The following is a 20275-nucleotide window of genomic DNA, read 5'->3' as shown; positions in this document are numbered from 1 at the left end:
GACACCTGGCTGCCACTCCAGGGGCTTTAGCCTATAAAAGCCCAGCCCCAGCTTTTTAGTCTGGGCATCTTCTAACACCCCCTTTGCCTGAGTACCTCCTAGGGCTGCCCCTCGAGGTCACGTCTCAAGGCTGGGCCAAGGAGATTTGCCCAGGGGCCTTGGTCTGGGTGAGTGACATCAACCTCTGCTCAGCAATGGGGTTTGCTGGCTTCAACACAACTGCTTCAATCTTGTTTCAAATATCATACTGGTAGTTGCAGCTACCTGTGCTGTGCAGTAAATAATGCTGATTAATCTCTTGGTCTAATCACAATCATAATGAATCATTTATTTATGGAAATGTGTTTGGGTTCCCATCCTCAGTCCCGGAGGTAAAGGTTCAATCACAGCTGTGCAATGCTTTAGACAGCAGCCATTGACCAGGTCTGGGGCTGGGCTTGGACCCAGCCTCAGCCAGAGTCCCCTCTGCGAGGAGTTCAGGAGGCCACGGAGTCCAGCTGGGGTGGGGTGGTGGTTTGGGGGTCTGTGGGGAGTGTTGGGGGTCCTTTCTGCTCCTCAGGACTCAGTGGGAGGATCTCATGGCAAACTTTGTCTCCCACTGTGCCCATGGGGCAAGGCCAGGGCTGTCTGGGCCAGGCCAAGTCCAGGCTACAGAGCTTTGTAGTACTTCAAATATTTTCAGGAGTTTTTAGATCAGAGCAGCTGTTTTCCAGAAGCTTTTCTGGCGCATTTTTATTTTAAAATGTTCCTAATGATGTAGCCTCTGCCACAGCAGATCACTAATTCCGTGCCTTTACATGAAACAGAGAAGCACTTTCCCTCTCTAACTTAAATATGATGCATTTAATCTAATTGCTCTAAATATACTCTCTTGTCTCCAAAATCCAAAGGTGGGGCCCACAGCTGACCAGGGCTTAGAAATGTTTTCTGGCCCCTGTGTGGGGGGTGAGGTTTGCCCTGCCTGCCCCAGGGAGGGACAGGGAAGAGGGAGCACTGGGAGCAAAAGCTCCCAAAACCAGCTCAGAAGGCAGAGCTGCTCGGGTGGAGGGGGGTCTGCTCTGGGCAGCCCCTGCTGCCTGTGGACCTGCTGTCTGTGTGGGCTCTGCTCAGCTCTGCTGCTGGGCCTGGCAGATCTGCAGGTCCTGGTCTCTCAGAATTTGTTGGGGTCCTGCAGAGGAGCAGGGGGATCTGCTCCTGTCCCAAACCCACAGGGGCACCCTGTCTTTAAGGAGATCTGACCTCTGCCTTCCACCCACTGGTGGTTTTTTCCTGTGAAGTGGCTTTGGGGCGAGCTCCAAGGGGTGCTGCAGCCAGCTCCTCCTGAGGCACCCCCAGCTCCCCTCCAAAGCTGAGTGCTCTCAGCAGTTCCTGGTTTCCCCCAGAAAAGTGGCTTTGTGCAGCTTGGCCAGGAAAATGTGCCAGGCTGAGGAAGGTGGAGCGCGAAGCAGGGCTCAGGGAGGAGCTGGGGGCTGCTCCGGGGGAGGTGACCAGGGAGTGGGGTCCGAGGGACACTGGCAGCACCGAGGGGAGGGGGCCTGGGCAGGGTCGGCAGAGGCTGGGCTGGAGCACGAGGGGATGCAGAGCTGGGGAGGCACTGCAGGCACAGAGGCAGCACCTGGGAGGAAGAAGAAGATTTACTGTTCAGTCTCACCCTTTCTACCCCCTGGGATATCTGACTGTTGTCTGTCTCATGGGTTTCCCAAACAGGAATATGCAGGAATATGACATTCCCCGAGGTGTCCGTGGTGATTATTTCAAGAAGAGAAGAAATGCCACTGAGCAGGACCTGCACTGCTGCAGATCTTCGTTCTGTGGGGTGTTTTATTTGCTTTTGCTTGTCTGGGTTTTGTAGCTGAAAGCACTGGACCTCAGCAAGGTGGGCTTGGGGATACTGAGGTAGAGATATCTCCTTGTCCCATCCCTGGGATGTCCCAGGCCAGGTTGGACACTGGGGCTGGAGCAGCCTGGCACAGTGGGAGGTGTCCCTGCCACGGCAGGGGTGGCACTGGGTGGGCTGTGAGGTCCCTCCCAGCCCAACCACTCCAGAATTGTCACCTTGCACAAGGACAATGCCCAGGAGGTGACATTTCAGGAACCCCTGGGGTTCGTTAGAGATGGAATCAAAATAGAAATTTTTTTTTCCCCCAAACCTCACCAATGCAATGTTAGGCAGGAAGGGCACTAGAAGGGCACCAGGCAAAAGTTCCCACCTTTGAGGTGATCCCTGGCATGAGGACAATCCAGAAGTGATGATTTACAGAAGGAAATGGCACAAGCATGGAAAGGAAAGAGAAGGATGGGACACAAGAAGTGATTTGCACTCAGCAACAGGCAGATTAAAGCACGAGCTGCTCTGTTGTTCAGGTGGTGGGGAAGCACAGGCAGTGATGGATGGTGTGACCAGGCATGGCAGGGACTTGGGTCTTTGTTATAAATTATTTTTCCTGAAGTATCTAATATCAGCAGCAAAGTAAGAAATCAGGGCGAATAGGGGGAAAATTAAAAGCTAATCAAACAGATGGTTTAAAATTAGCAGGGCAGGGTAAGGGCAGGGTGACAGTTCCCCTGGGAGCACTTACAGAGGGGCAGGGGCAGCCCAAGGGCTGCTGGCAGAGACCTTGGAGCATGAACAGACAATAAATGGGAATGAAAACCAGCGCGGAGTGAGGCAACAGGAGACGTGGAAAAGGGCAAAGAACCAACGGGATTGACATTCAGTTCCTGGAAAACTGTGAGTCAGAGAAGCCCAGTCCTCCCAGAGCAGCGTGGCAGCACAACTGCGGATTTCTGAGGAGCAAATTGTGCCAAAGTGCTGCAATTCCTCCTGCAGTGGGGCAGCACGTCGGGCTGGCAGGGCACAGCCTGGGAATGGGGCTGGGACATGGCTGGGACAGCTGTGACACGGCTGGGGCACAGCTGTGGCATGGCTAGGACATGGCTGGGACAGCTAGGGCATGGCTGGGACAGCTGGGACACAGCTGGGGGATGGTTGGGATAGCTGGGACACAGCTGTGGCACGTCTGGGACATGGCTGGGGCACACCTGGGTCAGCTGTGGCATGTCTGGGACACGGCTGGGGCACACCTGGGACAGCTGGGACATGGCTGGGGCATGGCTGGGACATGGCTGGGACATGGCTGGGGCACACCTGGGACAGCTGTGGCATGTCTGGGACATGGCTGGGGCACACCTGGGACAGCTGGGGCACGGCTGGGGCACACCTGGGACACACCTGGGACAGCTGGGACACACCTGGGGCACGGCTCACACAGCACCTTCAGGAACAAGAGAGCAGAGAGGGGCCTGGATGAAAGCACCACAAAAGGGAGGACAGGGCTCATCTGAAGAATGGAGCCATCAGTTACTCGTTGCCGAAGATGAGGACGTGGTCTGACGTTACAGACTGCTCCCACCAGTGAGCTCTTTGGGAAGCAGCCGTTTTTGGGGTGAATGCTGCTGTTGCCACATGCTGGGGACACAGATCTGATCTGCCCTGGGAGATCTGGCCTTTAACCCTTTAACCCACGTATTCCATGTGAGTGCACCAGGCTCAGTGTGTGTTGTGCTGCCTGACTGCTCCCAGTGCTTGGTGTAACTCCAGCCTCCCTCCCCTGACAGCACCAAACCATGGAGGCACCTTCCATGAGGGAACACAAGGACCCATTAGCAACAAAATAGTTGAAGTTCCACAGGATGTGAAGCACAAGGGCTGGTGTAGGAATGTGCCCCCTGTTGACAGAGTGACCAAATTATTCTTGGTCTGCTTAAAAAGGAAAAAAGCCCAGAAGTTTCTCTCCTCAGTTTGCTAAAAAGACACCTCATAGGACCTTGGGGACTTCACCTCAGACCTGGGGCTGCCAACTGGACAGAGGCCAAAAGGTCCTACCTAAGTAATCCAATAGAAAAAGAAGAGAACAAAGGAAATAATCGCTTTTGTGGAGTGTTTTAGCAGGAGCAAGAACCTCTTGCCCCTGGCTCAGGTTTTTCTCTGTAAGAGCTTTGTTATTTTGCCTTTTATTAAAACTTTTTCTGTTTCCAACACTGCCTCAGAAGCCATCCTGCTAATTTTATGCCATTCGAGGTAGCTGGGCTATCTCAGGTGTGATAGGTTCTCTGAGAGCTCAGAAGAACTGGCTCGAGGAGAACACAAACCATCAGGCTCCTTTCGGGCACAAGGGATTTATGGAGGTGGCAGCCAGGAATGTTGGAGCAGATTTCCTGAGCACCCTTCTGGGCTGGTTTGGGTGAGCTGTTGTCTTTCCAGGGGGCAGGTGGACTACGCAATCCCTCAAGGTTCCCTGTATTCCTCCTTTGCATACTTCCATCAGGAATTTCACGTTAGATGTTTATTTTCCACCCCTGCCCTGCACATCTCATTCGCTGTTTGTGCACTTTGAGGTTCCTTGTGAGGGCAGCTTCTCTTCCTGGTGATGGGCTGATCTTCACTACCAGTGACAGGGGGTCTGGAGTCACAGAATCCCAGCAGGTTTTGGGTTGGAAGAGACCTTAAAGATCCTCTTGTTCCACCCCCCAGCATGGGCAGGGACCCCTTCCACCAGAAGTGGGTGTTATGTCAGTGATAATAAAGAGCTGGGTCTTGGTGAGGAGCCGCCAACCCTTCCTGTATTCTCATCAGCAAATCCCAAGGGCTGGTTGGGTTTCTCAGCTTTAAAAAAAAATAAATGCTTACCTAAAGCTGAGGGGGAGGTGTGTTTGTTTTTCTTGAGCATCCTGGGTTTAAGCCAGACTTTGCACTCTCTGAGTCTCATCCAGACTTAGTCTGGGGACCTGACTTTGAGCAAAGATGTCACTGCAGGAATGCTGAGTGTTATTAGAAAGTCAGTCCATGAGGAGGGGCTGAGGGAGCTGGGAAGGGGCTGAGCCTGGAGCAAAGGAGGCTCAGGGGGGACCTTGTGGCTCTGCACAGCTCCTGCCAGGAGGGGACAGCCAGGGGGGTCGGGCTCTGCTCCAGGGAACAGGGACAGGAGGAGAGGGAACGGCCTCAGGCTGGGCCAGGGCAGGCTCAGCTTGGCCAGCAGCAGGAATTTCCCCATGGAAAGGCTGCTCAGGCCTTGGCAGGGGCTGCCCAGGGAGCTTTGCAGTGCCCATCCCTGCAGGTGTCCCCTGGAGGTGGCACTCGGAGCTCTGGGCTGGGGACAAGGCAGGGAGTGGTCACAGGTTGGACTTTATGGTCTTGGAGGGCTCTTCCAGCCCCAGGGATTTGGGGATTCTCTGATTGCTGGCTGCACATGGATTTTCCCTTCAGAGCTCTCCATGTAGACAGGGTTTCCCCTCCTGACTCTCCTGTGGGCCACAAGGATCCCTAAAAGCATAGCTGATCAAAGAGAGAGCTACGTGTGACCGGAGGCTGTTTTTTCATCAGCACATTTTATAGAAAGAAGGCTCTTCTGCAAGATATATCTCCCAGCTCCAGCCTTTGGGCTAATGAAAGAAATTATCTCTCCTGAAAAATAAAAATACAAAATGCAGGGTCAGGCATCCCAGTTTTCAGAAAAATGCATCATTAATTGCGGCTGTTTGCTGTAGGGAAAAGTGGCCCAGCATTAAAATTATTTGCTTTTCCAAAATTTATCGGGAACCATTTTCTAACCCTGAATCCATCACTCCCCACAGCAAAACCACGTCCCTGTGATGAGTGAGGATGAAATAATTACTGCCCTGCTTCCCAGGGTGAGTCACCTTGATCCGAAGGCTCTCGGTGTCCGGGCCCCTGCAGAGGTCAGCGATGAATGTCACCCCACGAGGCTTTCATTCCCAGAATTTGTGCTATTATGAGATAACTTGGATAATGAAAACCCCCATAAAGCTGACCACTGGGCACAGATCATCCTTCACCTGGATGTTGTTGCAGCGGAAAGGAGGAGCAAAAAGAAGCAGTTCAGCAGTGAAAGTGCCCAGAAGCTGGGTTTTATACCCAAGAAGTGCTGCAGGGACCTCACCCTGCTCTTAGCACAGACCTTCCCATCCACTGATACAGTAAAAACACAGCAGACCCGGCTCAGGGAAGAGATGCTGATGTCTGCTCCAGATCAGAAGGCTGAAGGATAGCTTTATTAAAACTATTAAAACTATTAAAACTATTTATTATTTATTAAAACTATATTATATTACATTAATGTACTATTTAAAGAGAGGCTATCCTATTCTACATACTCACTTCTTACTCCCCTCTCTAACTAACTCAAACTGTGACTCTGCTGAGAGCCCAGCACAGCTGGACCCCACTGGGCACTGACCCCACACAACCTTCACCAGAATCCAGCCCAGCAATCCCTGCAGGTGAACAATCTCCACACCACATTCCACATGGGGAAACAAAGGGGCAGAGATAAAGATTGCTTTCCCTTCTTCTCCTCTCTGTGCTTCTCGTGTGGCAGGCACATTCTTCTCTCTCTCAGGATTTTTCATAGAGGAGCACAGAGGACAGAAAGAGAAAACAATTTCTATTTCTGCTCCTTGTTTTTCCCATGTGGAATGTGTTTGGAGAATTGTTTACCCAGAGTGAGCGCTTGGTTGGATCCTGGTGAGGATTGTTTGAGCCTGGTGGCCAATCCAACCCACCTGTGGCTGCACTCTCAGAGAGGGGCACGAGTTGTGAGTTAGATACGGTAGTTAAAAAAAGTAGGTTTGTAGTTTTAGTATCTCCTTTAAATAGTATATGAATGTATTATAGTATAGTTATACTAAAGAAATCATTCAGCCTTCTGAACTGGAGCCACACATCAGCATTTCTTCCCACCGGCTTCACCTGCATTTACAATACTCCTGAGAGACAGAATTGTGTCTCTCTGTCCAGAGAACGTGAACGTCACACACTGACTCACTGTTTTCTCCCTGGATCTCTGCCCCAGCCCAGCTCCTGTCCTCACAGACTCACCCTGCAGCAGGGACTTCTCCCCTGGTGCTGCTGGCAGGCCCCAGCCAGCCCTGGCCCTGGGACACCCAGCACTCCTGTGCTGGAACCTGTCAAACCCGACTGCCCCCCGTGCCAAGCCGCTGGCACCCCTCACTGCAGGCACCCCTCACTCACCCTGGCACCCCCTGGCCCACTTGTGCCACAGAACAGTCTAGAAGGGTGAGGATTTCCAGGAAGAGTAAAGGTCTTGGTTTCCAAATGGGAAGAGTTGAAGAGAAAAGCCTGGGAACAATGGATGGGTCCTGTTTTGAGATTTGTTTTCATCCTTGTGCCAGCTGGGGTTTTCCTGAAGGAAGCCCAGGGGAGTGGAAGGTGTTCCCTCTGCCCATGGTGGGTGGAACTGGATCAGGGAATCACAGAACATCCAGAGCTGGAAGGATCATCCAGGATCACCCCCAGGGATCATGGATCCAGCCCAGACCCCCACCAACCCCACCTGGGCACCCCTGGCAGCGCTGTCCAAAGGCTCCTGGAGCTCTGGCAGCCTCGGGGCCGTGCCCATTCCCTGGGGAGCCTGGGCAGTGCCAGCAGGCTCTGGGGAAGAGCCTTTCCCTTCCAATAGGTGATCCTCAAGGTCCCTTCCAACCCAAACCATTTCATGGCTCTTGGGCACCACAGGCAGATCTCTGCAGGTGACAGGGACCCCGAGGGGGCTCAGCACCTCCTCAGACCCCCATCCTGCCTGTCCTGCGTGCCTGGCACCCAGGGCAGCCCGGGACAGGGAAAGGGAGCTGTGGCACGGAGCTGGGCACGAGATGTGAGCAGGCACCGGCTCCGGCCCCGCACGGGGCCCTGCAGGTCACGGCAGCACCCTGGTGACACGGGGCCTGCGAGGGGGGAGCTCTGCAGGTGTGCGTCCAGCACGGGGGGCTGGCACAGGGGGGCTGGCACAGGAGTGATGGTTTGGGGTCAGCCGTGGTTTGGGAGCAGCCATGGTTTGGGATCAGCCATGGTTTGGGATCAGCCATGGTTTGGGATCAGCCATGGTTTGGGGTCAGTGATGGTTTGGGATCAGCCATGATTTGGGATCAGCCATGGTTTGGGATCAGCCATGGTTTGGGATCAGCCATGGTTTGGGATCTGCCATGGTTTGGGGTCAGTGATGGTTTGGGATCAGCCATGATTTGGGATCAGCCATGGTTTGGGATCAGCCATGGTTTGGGATCTGCCATGGTTTGGGGTCAGTGATGGTTTGGGATCAGCCATGGTTTGGGGTCAGCCATGGTTTGGGATCAGCCATGGTTTGGGATCTGCCATGGTTTGGGATCAGCCATGATTTGGGATCAGCCATGGTTTGGGGTCAGCCATGGTTTGGGATCAGCCATGATTTGGGATCAACCATGGTTTGGGGTCAGCCGTGGCTTGGGGTCAGTGATGCTTTGGGATCAGCCGTGGCTTGGGAAGCTGCTGGAGCTGGGGGACACTGGCAGCACGGAGGGGAGGTGCAGATGGACGAGCACATCCTTGGACGTGCTGGGCCAGCAGCCAGTGAGCTGGGGGGACCCAGCTCTGACCTCGGCCCTCTTGCCACGGCCCCTGCAGCCTGCAGGCCACAGACAGCACTGCCCAGCAGCCAGGGGGTCACCGCTGCCCCCGGCAGCCACCGAGCTGTCCCCACTGCTGGTGGTGACGCCTTGGGAAGGCTGACCTAGAACAGAGGTGGGCAGAGCTAAAGAATCAAGCAGGGATTTATGGAAAGGATCTCCTCCATGGATCCACCTTGGGCAGCACCAGAGCCCAGCCAGGGCTGCACCCAAGAGGAACCAAAATGGTCCCAAAATGCACGAGCGCTCCCGGGGGCTCTCACTGGGATCAGCTCTGCTCCATTTGCACCTTGCAGTTCATTGTCCCATTCCAGCTTTAGCCGAGGCACTCCCATCCTGCTTGTTTTTCTCTCTCCAGCCCACGCTGTTTGTGCTCCTGGGCCTGAGCTTTGGATCATTTGTCCTTGGTGCCCAGCTGGAGAAGGAATTGTTTTGTCTCCCTGCTCTGTGAACAGAGCTCAGCATCCCCTGATACGAAGCTCAGACCCACACACTAAAGCAGCACAGGATGTGGAAAATAGAAAAGCCAAACCTGAGGCATCACTGGACTGCTGCTGCCACCGCCTCCAGCTGGGCTGCTGAACGCAGGGCAGGCTGGATCCCACAGTCTGCTCCAGCATTTGACCTCCCCGTGGCTGCAATCGGCCCTTTGGGTACCTCACCCCTGGATCTCCCCCACCTCTGGCCTCCCAACACCCCTCTCCCACCGCTGCGCCCCCCCTGAGGCTCTCTGAGGGCTCTGCAGAGTCCCACGGGACTCAGACATCCTGGATCCTCACCTCATGTCCTGCTTTTCTCAGCCATAAAGGCCAGGCTGCCCCTCTCCAAAGCTGAGCTGGAGTTTCCTAATCGTCCATCAGTGAGTGGCTGAAGAGTTTTAGGCTCTGCTATTGTACCAGAGTTGTGTTGCATCCCTCGCAGTTACTTTCCCTTTCCTTTAAGCCACAAAAGCCTTGACCTGAAAGCTCTCACCTTCCACTTGTCCTCTTGGGGAGGTAGAAGGATTTTGGGAGCAGGCAACAAACACAACCAAGAAGCGTAAAATAATTTCCACAGAGGAAGATGTGGGTGAACCCAGAGTCTCCAGCCTGGGAGGGGAGCTGGAGGGTGGAGAAGGGCTCTGTGGTGCCCTGGGTGGCTGGAGGAGGTCACTCGGGTCTAATTGCTTGCTCTCCCTTAATGCAAGCACTAAGCTGCATTAAATAAAATAGCAGGTGGCAAATTTAAAACCAGTTACAGGAGGCCTTTTTGCCTCAGCAGGATTAATCTTTGGAACATTCTGTCAGAGCAAACAGCAAACACCAAAATCCGCAGAGGCTTCACCAAGTGGTGGGAGAAAGCCTCAGGAAAAACACATCCATTAAAGAATATCCCCACAAAGCAGATCTCCTGGCTCAGGAAGCAGCAGAGGCTCGGATGGATGGAGGCTGGCAGAGCAGCGATGCCCCTGTGCTCTCCAGGTGCTTTTTCCTACCTGAGCACTGCCAGGGCACAGCACAGCCAGCCAAGGGAGCACAGGGCTCCCCGGGGGCTCTTCAACACACCGGGGTGACCCCAGCTCCATCCCAGAGCCAGGACAGACAGAGAGGCTCCTGGAGGGGCCCCAGCCCTGTGGAGCACCCTGGTGTGAGGGGACAGGAGATGGGAGCCCATGGGGCCAGGAGGGGGGGACTCCTTCACCATCATCTTCACCCAACCATGGTGAAACCACTCCGGAGCTGCTGCAGCCTCCCCCCGGGCAGGAGGGAGTTCTGCCTCGGAAGCTGCTGCTCCGTGGTGGCTCCGGTGCCAGAAGGCACCCAGGCCCTGTGGAGATTCATTCAAAATGCTGTTTATTAGATCTAAAACCCCCAAAAAAATGAGAGAGCAGTACAGACAACCCGATGTCCTTCCAGATGCTGGGAGCCCCAAGCTGTGCTGGGAGCCCCAAGCTGTGCTGGGAGCCCCAAGCTGTGCTGGGATGCAGCTCCTGGGGAATCACAGGACCAGGGGCTGGAAAAGATCTCTGCAGCCCAACCATCCACCAGCTCTGCCGCCACGGCCACCACCGTGTGCCCCCAAGTGCCACATCCAGGTTCTTTTGAACACTTCCAGGGACGTGACCCCACCACTGTGCTGGGCAGCTGTGCCAGGGCTGGACAACCCTTTCCATGAAGAAATTCCAGCCCTGTAGCTGATCAGAGCAGTTCTACACACGCGCCTCAGCTGGCCACAACACAGCAATGGACCCTAAATGCCACAAAACGCCAGGGACAGGGACAGGGAGAGGGACAGGGACAGGGACAGGGACAGGGACAGGGACAGGGACAGGGACAGGGACAGGGACAGGGACAGCTCTGAGCTCTGCCCACACCAGGTTCAGCTCCCAGCACGCAGCACCAAGAGCATCAGCCAGCTGCAGCCACCCTTCCACCCACACCAAAGCCAGCCCTCAGCACTCCCCCTGACCACTTGTGGCTGCTTGTGTCTCGCTCAGCCAGGCTTGGCCTTCCTCTCCACAGCCCAAACTGAGCCTCAGCCTGGCAGGTTTTGGGACATTTCCACAGCACCAGGGCAGAGACCACAGAGCTCCCAACTGGGACATTTCCACAGCACCAGGGCAGTGCCAGGAGCTCCCAATTGGGACATTTCCAAAGCACCAGGGCAGAGACCACGGAGCTCCCAACTGGGACATTTCCAAAGCACCAGGGCAGAGACCACGGAGCTCCCAGTTGGGACATTTCCACAGCACCAGGGCAGAGACCATGGAGCTCCCATCTGGGACATTTCCAAAGCACCACGGCAGAGACCATGGAGCTCCCAACTGGGACATTTCCACAGCACCAGGGCAGAGACCACAGAGCTCCCAACTGGGACATTTCCAAAGCACCAGGGCAGAGACCACGGAGCTCCCAATTGGGACATTTCCACAGCACCAGGGCAGTGCCAGGAGCTCCCATTTGGGACATTTCCACAGCACCAGGGCCGAGACCATGGAGCTCCCAGTTGGGACATTTCCACAGCACCAGGGCAGAGACCATGGAGCTCCCAGTTGGGACATTTCCACAGCACCAGGGCAGAGACCATGGAGCTCCCAGTTGGGACATTTCCACAGCACCAGGGCAGTGCCAGGAGCTCCCAATTGGGACATTTCCACAGCACCAGGGCAGTGCCAGGAGGTTTTGTCACTCAGGGGGCACTTGCAGAGCCTGATGTCACTGCTGAGAGGTTTCGCTGATGGGACTCAAGGGCAAAGCATGGAAAGAGCGTTTAGTCCCTGCTCCCCGTTCTAATTAATGTGTTAATTCATGTGGGGTTTGTTCCTGGCTACAGCAGAGTTACAGAATATTAGATCTGGAAGGGATCACTGTGATCTGGTCTGACATCCTGTGCTGCATTTCCAGAGGAATTTCATGACCCATTTACCCACCAAACCCCTGCAATGGGCTTCGGGAAAGGCAGAAGAGCTTCTGTCCTCAGCTTCAGGCTCCCCAAAGACAAAGAATTTGCCATCTGTCTTTTTTCACTTTCAGATTTGCAAAGCAGCAGTGCCTCATTCATCCCATTCCTGTGTAACTGCGTGATGTTAGGCTTGGGGTGGGGCTGGGGAGTCATCACAGCCACCACATGAGACTGGGGACAAGTTTCAGATCAATTCAGCTTTTCTTTTAACTCTCACATTGTCTGAACTAAATAAGTCAGGTCTCTCCCTGGACTTTCTTTCTCTCTGCTGGTATCTTAGGTGAAATTTGCATTCTTCTTTTTTCATATTCTTTTTCATTTTTATTTTATTTTCTTTTTTTTTTTGCAATTTTTTCTCAAGATTTTATTCAATCCTTATCTATCAGATGAATAGTTATAAGTTCTTTGGATCAGAACTTTCACAATTACTGTGAAAAAAAAACCCCAAAACATCCTCAGTAGAGTCATTCTGAGTCATTCACCTGCCCAAGACAAAATCTGGATCAGAGGAACTGGGAAATTCAAACTGCTGGATGGACACATGGGCTTTAATTATGGCTCTAAAATTGTTGTATTTTGAAAAAAAAAAAAGACAAACAGTGCTGGGGGAAACTTCTAAATATTGAGGCAGCTGATAAGTTGACAAATTCCTTGAAGTTTTTGCCTAAATTTGTCTCTTCATGGATACTTTATCCCAGAGACACCAGTGAAAAGAGCCAGTGGAGTGTTCATTATCCACTGCTGTGGACTTGGGCACTTTATGAAATAAAATATGATGGAACTAATAAAACACAGAGGTGTGTGTACATCTGCTCTCTGCTTCGGGGCAGCACGCGGGTTTTCTGAGGGTTGAGAAGGTTGTACTGGGCAGGTCCCAGTCAGGATTGTCAGGGATAGAAATTCAAAATGGAAAACAAGTTTTTGTACTTGTACACCTGTCGTGTCCTTGCAAGCAAACAGCTTCCAGCCTGAAAAAGGAGCTCTGTGTGTATCCAAGTTTTGCATTTCTGAGGACTGAGGTCCCACCCACGCGAGGAAGAATTTTTTCCTTTATTTTCCAACAGAATTTTGCCCTACTGCAACTTTTCCACCCACCCTCTTGTCCTTTCACCCCAGATGAGTCTGGCTCCGTTTTCCCCCTGGGTTCTCTGTCTGGAAATGAGACACTCGGTTGGACACTGCTTCTGGCTGCTGTTCTGCTGGCCACAAGCCCAGCTCAGCCTCCCGTGCTCACACCCTTCCCCTCTGCACAGCCGGCAGGTGCAGCCGGACACAGCCTCGGAGAGACGGGGCAGCCCCGCTGGCCGAGGTCACACCTCCTCCCCGGAGCTGGGGGTGGCCCTGTCCCATAGCCCTGTGGCCACCTGGGACACCGCGAGGAGCCACGTCCTCCTCCAGGCCCTTCCAGCTGCTCCCAGGGCAGGGGCTGCTCTGCCCAGGAGGAACCTGCAGGAGCTGGGGGAGACCTGGGGCAGAACCTGGGGCAGAACCTGCAGGAGCTGGGGCAGAACCTGCAGGATTTGGGGCAGAACCTGGGGCAGAACCTGGGGCAGAACCCACAGGAGCTGGGGCAGAACCTGGGGCAGAACCCGCAGGAGCTGGGGCAGAACCTGGGGCAGAACCCGCAGGAGCTGGGGCAGCCCCAAAGCCCGCGGGGCTCGGTGTCCCCATCCCAGACCCTGGGGCTGGCCGGGTTTGGCAGCTCCTCTGCGAGCAGAGGCTGTTCCAGGTGTCTCAGACACGTCTGAGTCACCGTGACTCACACTTGGTACACAGATGAGCAACTCTTAATTCTGGAAGAAACGGTTCATTAGCATAAGATGATTTTTTATTGCTGCCATGAAAAGGGGGCTCATTAAAAAGCAGGAGAGTGTCTTTTTACATAGACCTGGAGTGCCGGGACAAGGGGCAACAGTGTCAATCTGAGAGCAGAGATTTGGGTGGGCTACTGGGAATTAGGAATTGTTCCCTGGCAGGGTGGGCAGGCCCTGGCACAGGGTGCCCAGAGCAGCTGGGGCTGCCCCTGGATCCCTGGCAGTGCCCAAGGCCAGGTTGGACACTGGGGCTGGAGCAGCCTGGCACAGTGGGAGGTGTCCCTGCCATGGCAGGGTGACACTGGGTGGGATTTAGGGTCCCTCCTAACCCAAAGCATCCTGGCATTCTGTGTTGCCTCAAAAGAAGGCAACAGGGTCTGTTTCAATGTGTGTTCACTCTCTCTGCACCTGGACTGGGAGGTTCAGTGAGGCCCATTCCGTGGAAGCCAGTGGAATGAAAGGCTTGGCCCCTAAAGTCCATCAAACACCACTGAAAATCCCTGTCTGAAATGTGAAATCCAGCACATCCTTAACTGGTGAGCTCCAGCTCGAAGGGGAAACCTCTCAAGCTCTTGCTTCCAGCTCAGCTAAATTGGTGCTGAAATGAAGGACACGTGGCTGCTTCCCTTGCACGGCCTCTGTGGGGTCAGGAGTGAAACCTTCTCCGTCAGACTGAGGCACCACTGCACCACAGAATCGTGGAGTTATTTAGTGCTGCCTGTCGCTGTTGGACACGAAATGAGTACACAGAAGCTTGGTGAGTTCAAGAGAGAAAAAGAGCCAATTTTATTTCTGACCTCGCAATATATAGAATTCCAGAGGTGACAGTGGATTAGAGGATGAAATTGCCACCTCTCCAACCACACTGGTCAAACCAACAGTCCATCAATTCTCTCCTCCCACAAAGAAGAATGCAAAACAATCATTATTGACATGAACAGTGCGTGAGAACTCCAGTAGAACTCCAGCAGAAATATTAACATTAAACATTAATGTTTTATTAACATTAAACATTAACAGTAAACATTATCAGACGGCTAAAGAAGTTTTATGAGAACTTTAAAACTTTCAAAAGAACTATAAAAGAAAACACTTCTAAAAATCAGGGCAACAGATGTCAGAATATCCAACACCATCGAGTCCAGCCCTTCCCCAGCACTGCCAAGGCCACTGCTGACCATGTCCCCAGGTGCCACCTGCACAGGGCTGTGAAAGCCCTCCAGGGCTGTGACTCCAGCCTGTGCCAGGGCTGAGCAGCCCATTCAGTGATGAAATTGTCCCTAACACCCAGCCTAAGCCTCCTCTGACACAACCTGAGGCTCTTGGCTCTCGTCCTCGTTCCCTGGGAGCAGGGAGCAGCCCCTTGAGAAGCTGTTCTCACGTTGCCTGTCCTGTGCGTGCCCTGGAAGGGGAACTGGGCTGGGGCAGGGACCCCAAACTCTGATTGCCACAGGCTGATGCAAACCTGGCTTTGGTTACACCTGGCCCAGAGCTGGGAGCAGGATGCTCACAGGCTGCACCACACGAGTGAACTGAAGCACAGCTACAGCTTGGGAACTACTACAGGAAATATTTCTACTAAACAACTGCAGAAAATATTTCTACTAAACAACTGCAGAAAATATTTCTACTAAACTACCACAGGAAATATTTCTACTAAACAACTACAGAAGAGATTTCTACTAAACAACTGCAGAAAATATTTCTACTAAACTACCACAGAAAATATTTAAGGCCTGAGTAAAACAGGGTGTCTGTGGCTTTGTGTTCGTGCTCAGGACCTGCCCCTGTGGAGCAGGATTGCCCCCCCACAGGGAAGCCACGGGCTGAGGGGCTGGGGCTGCCATCCCTTCAGGCATCCACAGACCAAACCAGGGCTGAGGATTTGATTTCCCCTCAGTCCTGATCGCTCTCAATCCAGCCCCGGATGAGATGGGAATTAATCTGCATTAATGAGATTGGCATTAATCTGCTGCAGCCGCCCTGGTGAGTGACCCAGGGACCCCAGTGACATTTCATGGGCCCCTCTGGGGACACCCTGCAGGCCATGCCCGTGCCCAGGACAATTCCTGCCGAGCTCTCCGGGGCAGGCTGCTTGGCCAGGCACGTGCTGTGCTGGCAGTGAGAGCACCAGCTGGATTTAAAGGGTTTATTGATCAGCAAGGTGCTGTTCACTCAATTCCCCACACCCAGAAAATCACTCCTTTCTTCTCTAAAGGAGCAATGCTCATCACAGGGCACACTTCCCTAAGGCAGAGCTGCAGCAAAACATCAGCCCGGGTTTGACACACACACACAAAGATTTACTGCACTTCATGGGCAGAGAGAAGAGTTCCAGTGCAAATTAAACCCAAATGGATGGTTTATAGAACCAGAGAATGGTTGGGGTTGGAAGGGACCGTAGAGATCCTCTCTGACCTAATGCAGCTCAAAGACTGGAAACCAAAGCAAAACTTAGGTTTGTTTCTTACCCCAGAACTCTACAGAATCAGTGATTCCTGGCAAAAAGAAATGCAGCAGCTCTGCTTTGCAGGGAAATGGTGAAATGCTGTAAATGTGCTGGGTTAGAGTGTTGCAGCACCAGCCTCCTTCTCCCTGGCAGCTTTTCTGCTGTGCTGGAGCCTTTGCACAGAAATCTGTCAAGGTCAAGAGCCAACTGAAACTTGACAGGTTTTGGACCTGAGATAGTTGGGTTTGTTTTGAAACCTGCAATATGTAACAAGACAAGGAATCTCTCTCTGCTTTCTTGCTTTGCACTCCAGCACCTTTCTCATTTTCAAGGCACTGTTTTGGTCACAGTGGTCCCCACCATGGACACGACTGCACCAGCAATTCCCCTGTCTTTAACCCTTTTATTTTGGGGTGAAAATGAGGCACATCATGAACAAAATGAGGCACTGAGCCAGAGGGGTGAACCTGCTGAGGTCTCAGATTGCAACTGAGGGTCTAGAAAATGAGACTTTTACCATAAAAAAAACCTTAATCCATTTAGCTTCTAAGATGAGGCTTGATACACCTTAGGCAAATCACTGAACTCATTTTTGCTGCTCAGAATGAGAATAAATACCACACAAAATGGGAATAAATACTGCCTCTGTCCCTCTGCCTTCGTAAACTGGCAGGTCTGGGCACTCTGCAAAGCCTCTGGGTGTCCTGTTGGGTGACTGTGTGGGTGAATTCTGCCTGGAACATTAGGTTGCTGCCATTAGTGATAAATTGATAACAAATCAAATACACGTTGCTGTAGAGAAAACAATGGGTTGCACATGTGGCTGCCCCTGGAACTGGCCCTGGCTGAAGGCCTTGGAAGGCAGAGTCAGCCTGCGGGTGTCTCACAGCCAGCCTGGAACAGGCACCCCGAGTCACCCTTTAATTATCATTTCTTCACAAAATAACAGTGCCATATGTAACCTCCAAGCAACAAGAAATGAAGTCGAGCTACTGAAAGAAAATTCTTGTGTTCCATCTCAGAATGGCATTAGATTTTTTTTTTTTTTTTTTTGCTATTTTTAGAGAGAGTAACGTGCTCAGTCACATGGCTCACTGCACCAGAGCTGCAGCTCTGCTCTGGGGGACGTTGCTCTGATGCCTCCCGTTGCTGTTCCAAACTGATGCCCAGGAGATTTTTAAGCTCCAGGAAGGCAGCTACTCTGCAGCAAGAGCATTTCTAGGATTTGATAACAACAATTTGTTTCAATGCCACTCTGTGATTCTTCTGAGAATGATTTTTCACTGACATGTTTACTCAAAGTAAGATCAAACGATGCAGTTAATGAATAAAAACACCCCATGAATGCTGAAGTGCAGCACTTGGTTTTATTTCTGTATTACTCCTATAGGAGATATTTCAATACTATGAATTTTAATGAAGACTAAATTGCTAAGATGAATTTCATTACACATGTGTCATTCAGAAGAACACATTCATTATATGTCTTTCCACCTGAGTCCAGATTTATTGTCACACCACAGTGGAATTCCACCTACCTCCTCCTTGTAGGGGATTTACATGGGAACTTCCAGCTGAAGTGAGGGAACATGAGGGAAAATCCTTTTGCTCGTGGGCGATCGAGCACTGGAACAGCTGCCCAGGAGGTCGTGGGGTCTCCTTCTCTGGAGATGGCCAAAGCCCACCTGGCTTTGATCCTGTGTAGCCCGCTCTGGATGAACCTGAGTGAGCAGGAGGGTCAGGTGAGCTGATCTCTGGAGCTCCCTTCCCACCCCAGCTACTCCATGAGTCTGGGGTTCTGGGATTTCCCAAAGGTGACACGCCTGGGGTAGGTTCTCATTTCTTTGATCACTCTCCTTCCACTGCCAATCTGCCATCCTGATTTTTGCCTTTATCTTGCATTTTGCACAAACCTGGGGATGGTGATGTGAGCGTGTCGGGTGCCCTGTGTTTGCCTGGGGTAGCAGACTCGGGGCGTTGCCTGAAAGAGCTGAAAGGGAATTTGGGGTGGGGAGCTGGAGTCCCGTTCAGGCGTCCATCACCTTCGATCTCGTCTGGGCAGGCGGCTCCGGGGGCGGACGAACACCTTCAGAACCCTGTCCCTGATCTGCCGCGTTCTCACGCCGTACACAACGGGGTTCAGCATCGGGGGCAGCAGCACGTACAGGTTGGCCAGCAGGATGTGGAGCTCGGGGGGGATGCTGCGGCCGAAGCGCTGCGTCAGGGCGGTGAAGACGGCGGGCGCGTAGAACAGCAGCAGCACGCAGAGGTGGGAGCCGCAGGTGTGCAGGGCCTTGCGGCGCGCGGGGCGGGACGGGAGCCTGGACAGCGCCAGGAGGATGAAGCCGTAGGAGACGGCGATGAGGGCCAGGTCCAGCAGGCCCACGCTGAAAGGCACGGCGAGCCCGTACCAGACGTTGGCGGAGATGTCGGCGCAGGCCAGGCGGGCGACGCCCACGTGCTCGCAGTAGGTGTGCGCGATGACGGTGTGCCCGCAGAACGGCAGCCGCCTCAGCAGGAAGACGCAGGGGAAAATGACGCAGAAACTCCTCAGCAGAGCGGCCAGCCCCGTCTTGGCCACGGCAGACGGGGTCAGCACTGCGCCGTACCGCAGCGGGAAGCAGATGGCCACAAAGCGGTCGAAGGCCATGGCCAGCAGGATCTTCGACTCCGCCATGGTGGTGAAGTGCAGGAAGAACATCTGGGTCAGGCAGGCGCTGAAGGAAATCTCCCTGGCTCGGAACCAGAACAGGGCCAGCATCTTGGGCACTGCCGTGGTGGAGAGCGTGAGGTCGGCGACGGCCAGCATGGCCAGGAAGAGGTACATGGGCTGGTGGAGGCCGCGCTCCCTCCAGATGGTGAGCAGCAGGACACCATTGCCCAGCAGGGCGGCCACGTACACGGAGCAGAACGGGATGGAGATCCAGACGTGCAGCTGCTCCATGCCAGGGATCCCCATCAGGATGAATGTGTCTGGGGTCAGGCTGCTCAGGTTGGACGGGGGCATGTTCACCTGAAAGCAAAGGCAGAAGACACTGCAGAACGTTATTTGGGGTGCTTGAGCTCTTCCAGCAGCACCAAATGCCTCATGTCACCTGCTGTGGTCTGCAGAGAGCCCCAGCCAGAGGCACAAACCCAGGCTGCAAACCCCGTGATCTGCACTGTGCTTACACCCCGCTCGTGTGAAAACCAGCGTCCAGATCTCCTCCTCACTTGGATTTAACACAACAGTTACACATTTTTCTTCCAAGGGCTTCCACTTCGAGCAGTGGCTGGAGACAGAACCAGCTCCTGTTGCATGAATACTGGGATATTTCTGTGTTCTAAGTCCAGAGGAGAGGGAAGAAGTCGGGCAATGAGAGAGGAACGGTCAAGTGTTTGCAGGGGTGAGCAAGATGTTCTCAGGCACTGGGAGTGGGAAGTTCTAGGGCCCCTGGGCTCAGCTAGGGTAGAGAACAAAATTAACTCCAGGTTTGGAGTTGGCTGCCCATGTTCCTTATCTCCAACCTTCTCTTTCCCTCCCCTTTCAGCTCTGAGACCCAGCTCAATTTGCTTCGCGGCATTTTTCAGAGCAAATCTAGCAGCACTAAAATTTAACCAGGCAGTTGGAAAGACCTTTATGTCAGAGGAAAAAGCCTGTGGGAGATGGAATCCTCCCTCCAGCCAAAGGAAGGGAGGTGCTGCTGCCCCGGAGAGCCCTGAAGAGCCCCAGAGGCTGAATCAGACCCAGTCACACAAATGAAGATGGAATGTGACTGTTTTCAGCAACTTCTGCATTAACACTCAGGTCTTAAATCTCAAAACTCAAACCATAAGGAATTATCCATAACGCAGGAGGAAGTGGGGTAAGTGCTGAAAAGCTGTGATGTTGTTGCACACCAAAATATTGACTCTGTCTATGAAAAAGCAGCTGTATCTTCAACAGCAGATTGGATTCTCTGCTCACACTCTATTTCATATCTAAAATATCCTGAACCAAGAAAGTGTCCAGGGAAACGCAATATGGCAGTGAATCATCTTTAAAAATAAAATTAATCAAAATCATACCTGATTCTATGATAATACGACTACTACTAATAAATAATAGTAA

General features: G+C 53.1%; 1 protein-coding gene across 1 annotated transcript; it reads right to left on the bottom strand.

Moving 5' to 3' along the window:
- Positions 1-18115: 18115 nt before the first annotated feature.
- On the bottom strand, positions 18116-19192 carry LOC128822432 (olfactory receptor 52B2-like). Its single transcript, XM_054004140.1, has one exon. The coding sequence runs from the start codon at positions 19190-19192 to the stop codon at positions 18224-18226; it is 969 nt and encodes a 322-aa protein (XP_053860115.1). The 3' UTR covers positions 18116-18223.
- Between the last annotated feature and the right edge of the window lie 1083 nt (positions 19193-20275).

The sequence above is a fragment of the Vidua macroura genome, chromosome 2 (assembly GCF_024509145.1).
Source record: "Vidua macroura isolate BioBank_ID:100142 chromosome 2, ASM2450914v1, whole genome shotgun sequence".
Lineage (NCBI taxonomy): Eukaryota > Metazoa > Chordata > Aves > Passeriformes > Viduidae > Vidua > Vidua macroura.
Note: the sequence above shows the minus strand (reverse complement) of the source record. Positions and strands in the feature narration are given on the sequence as shown.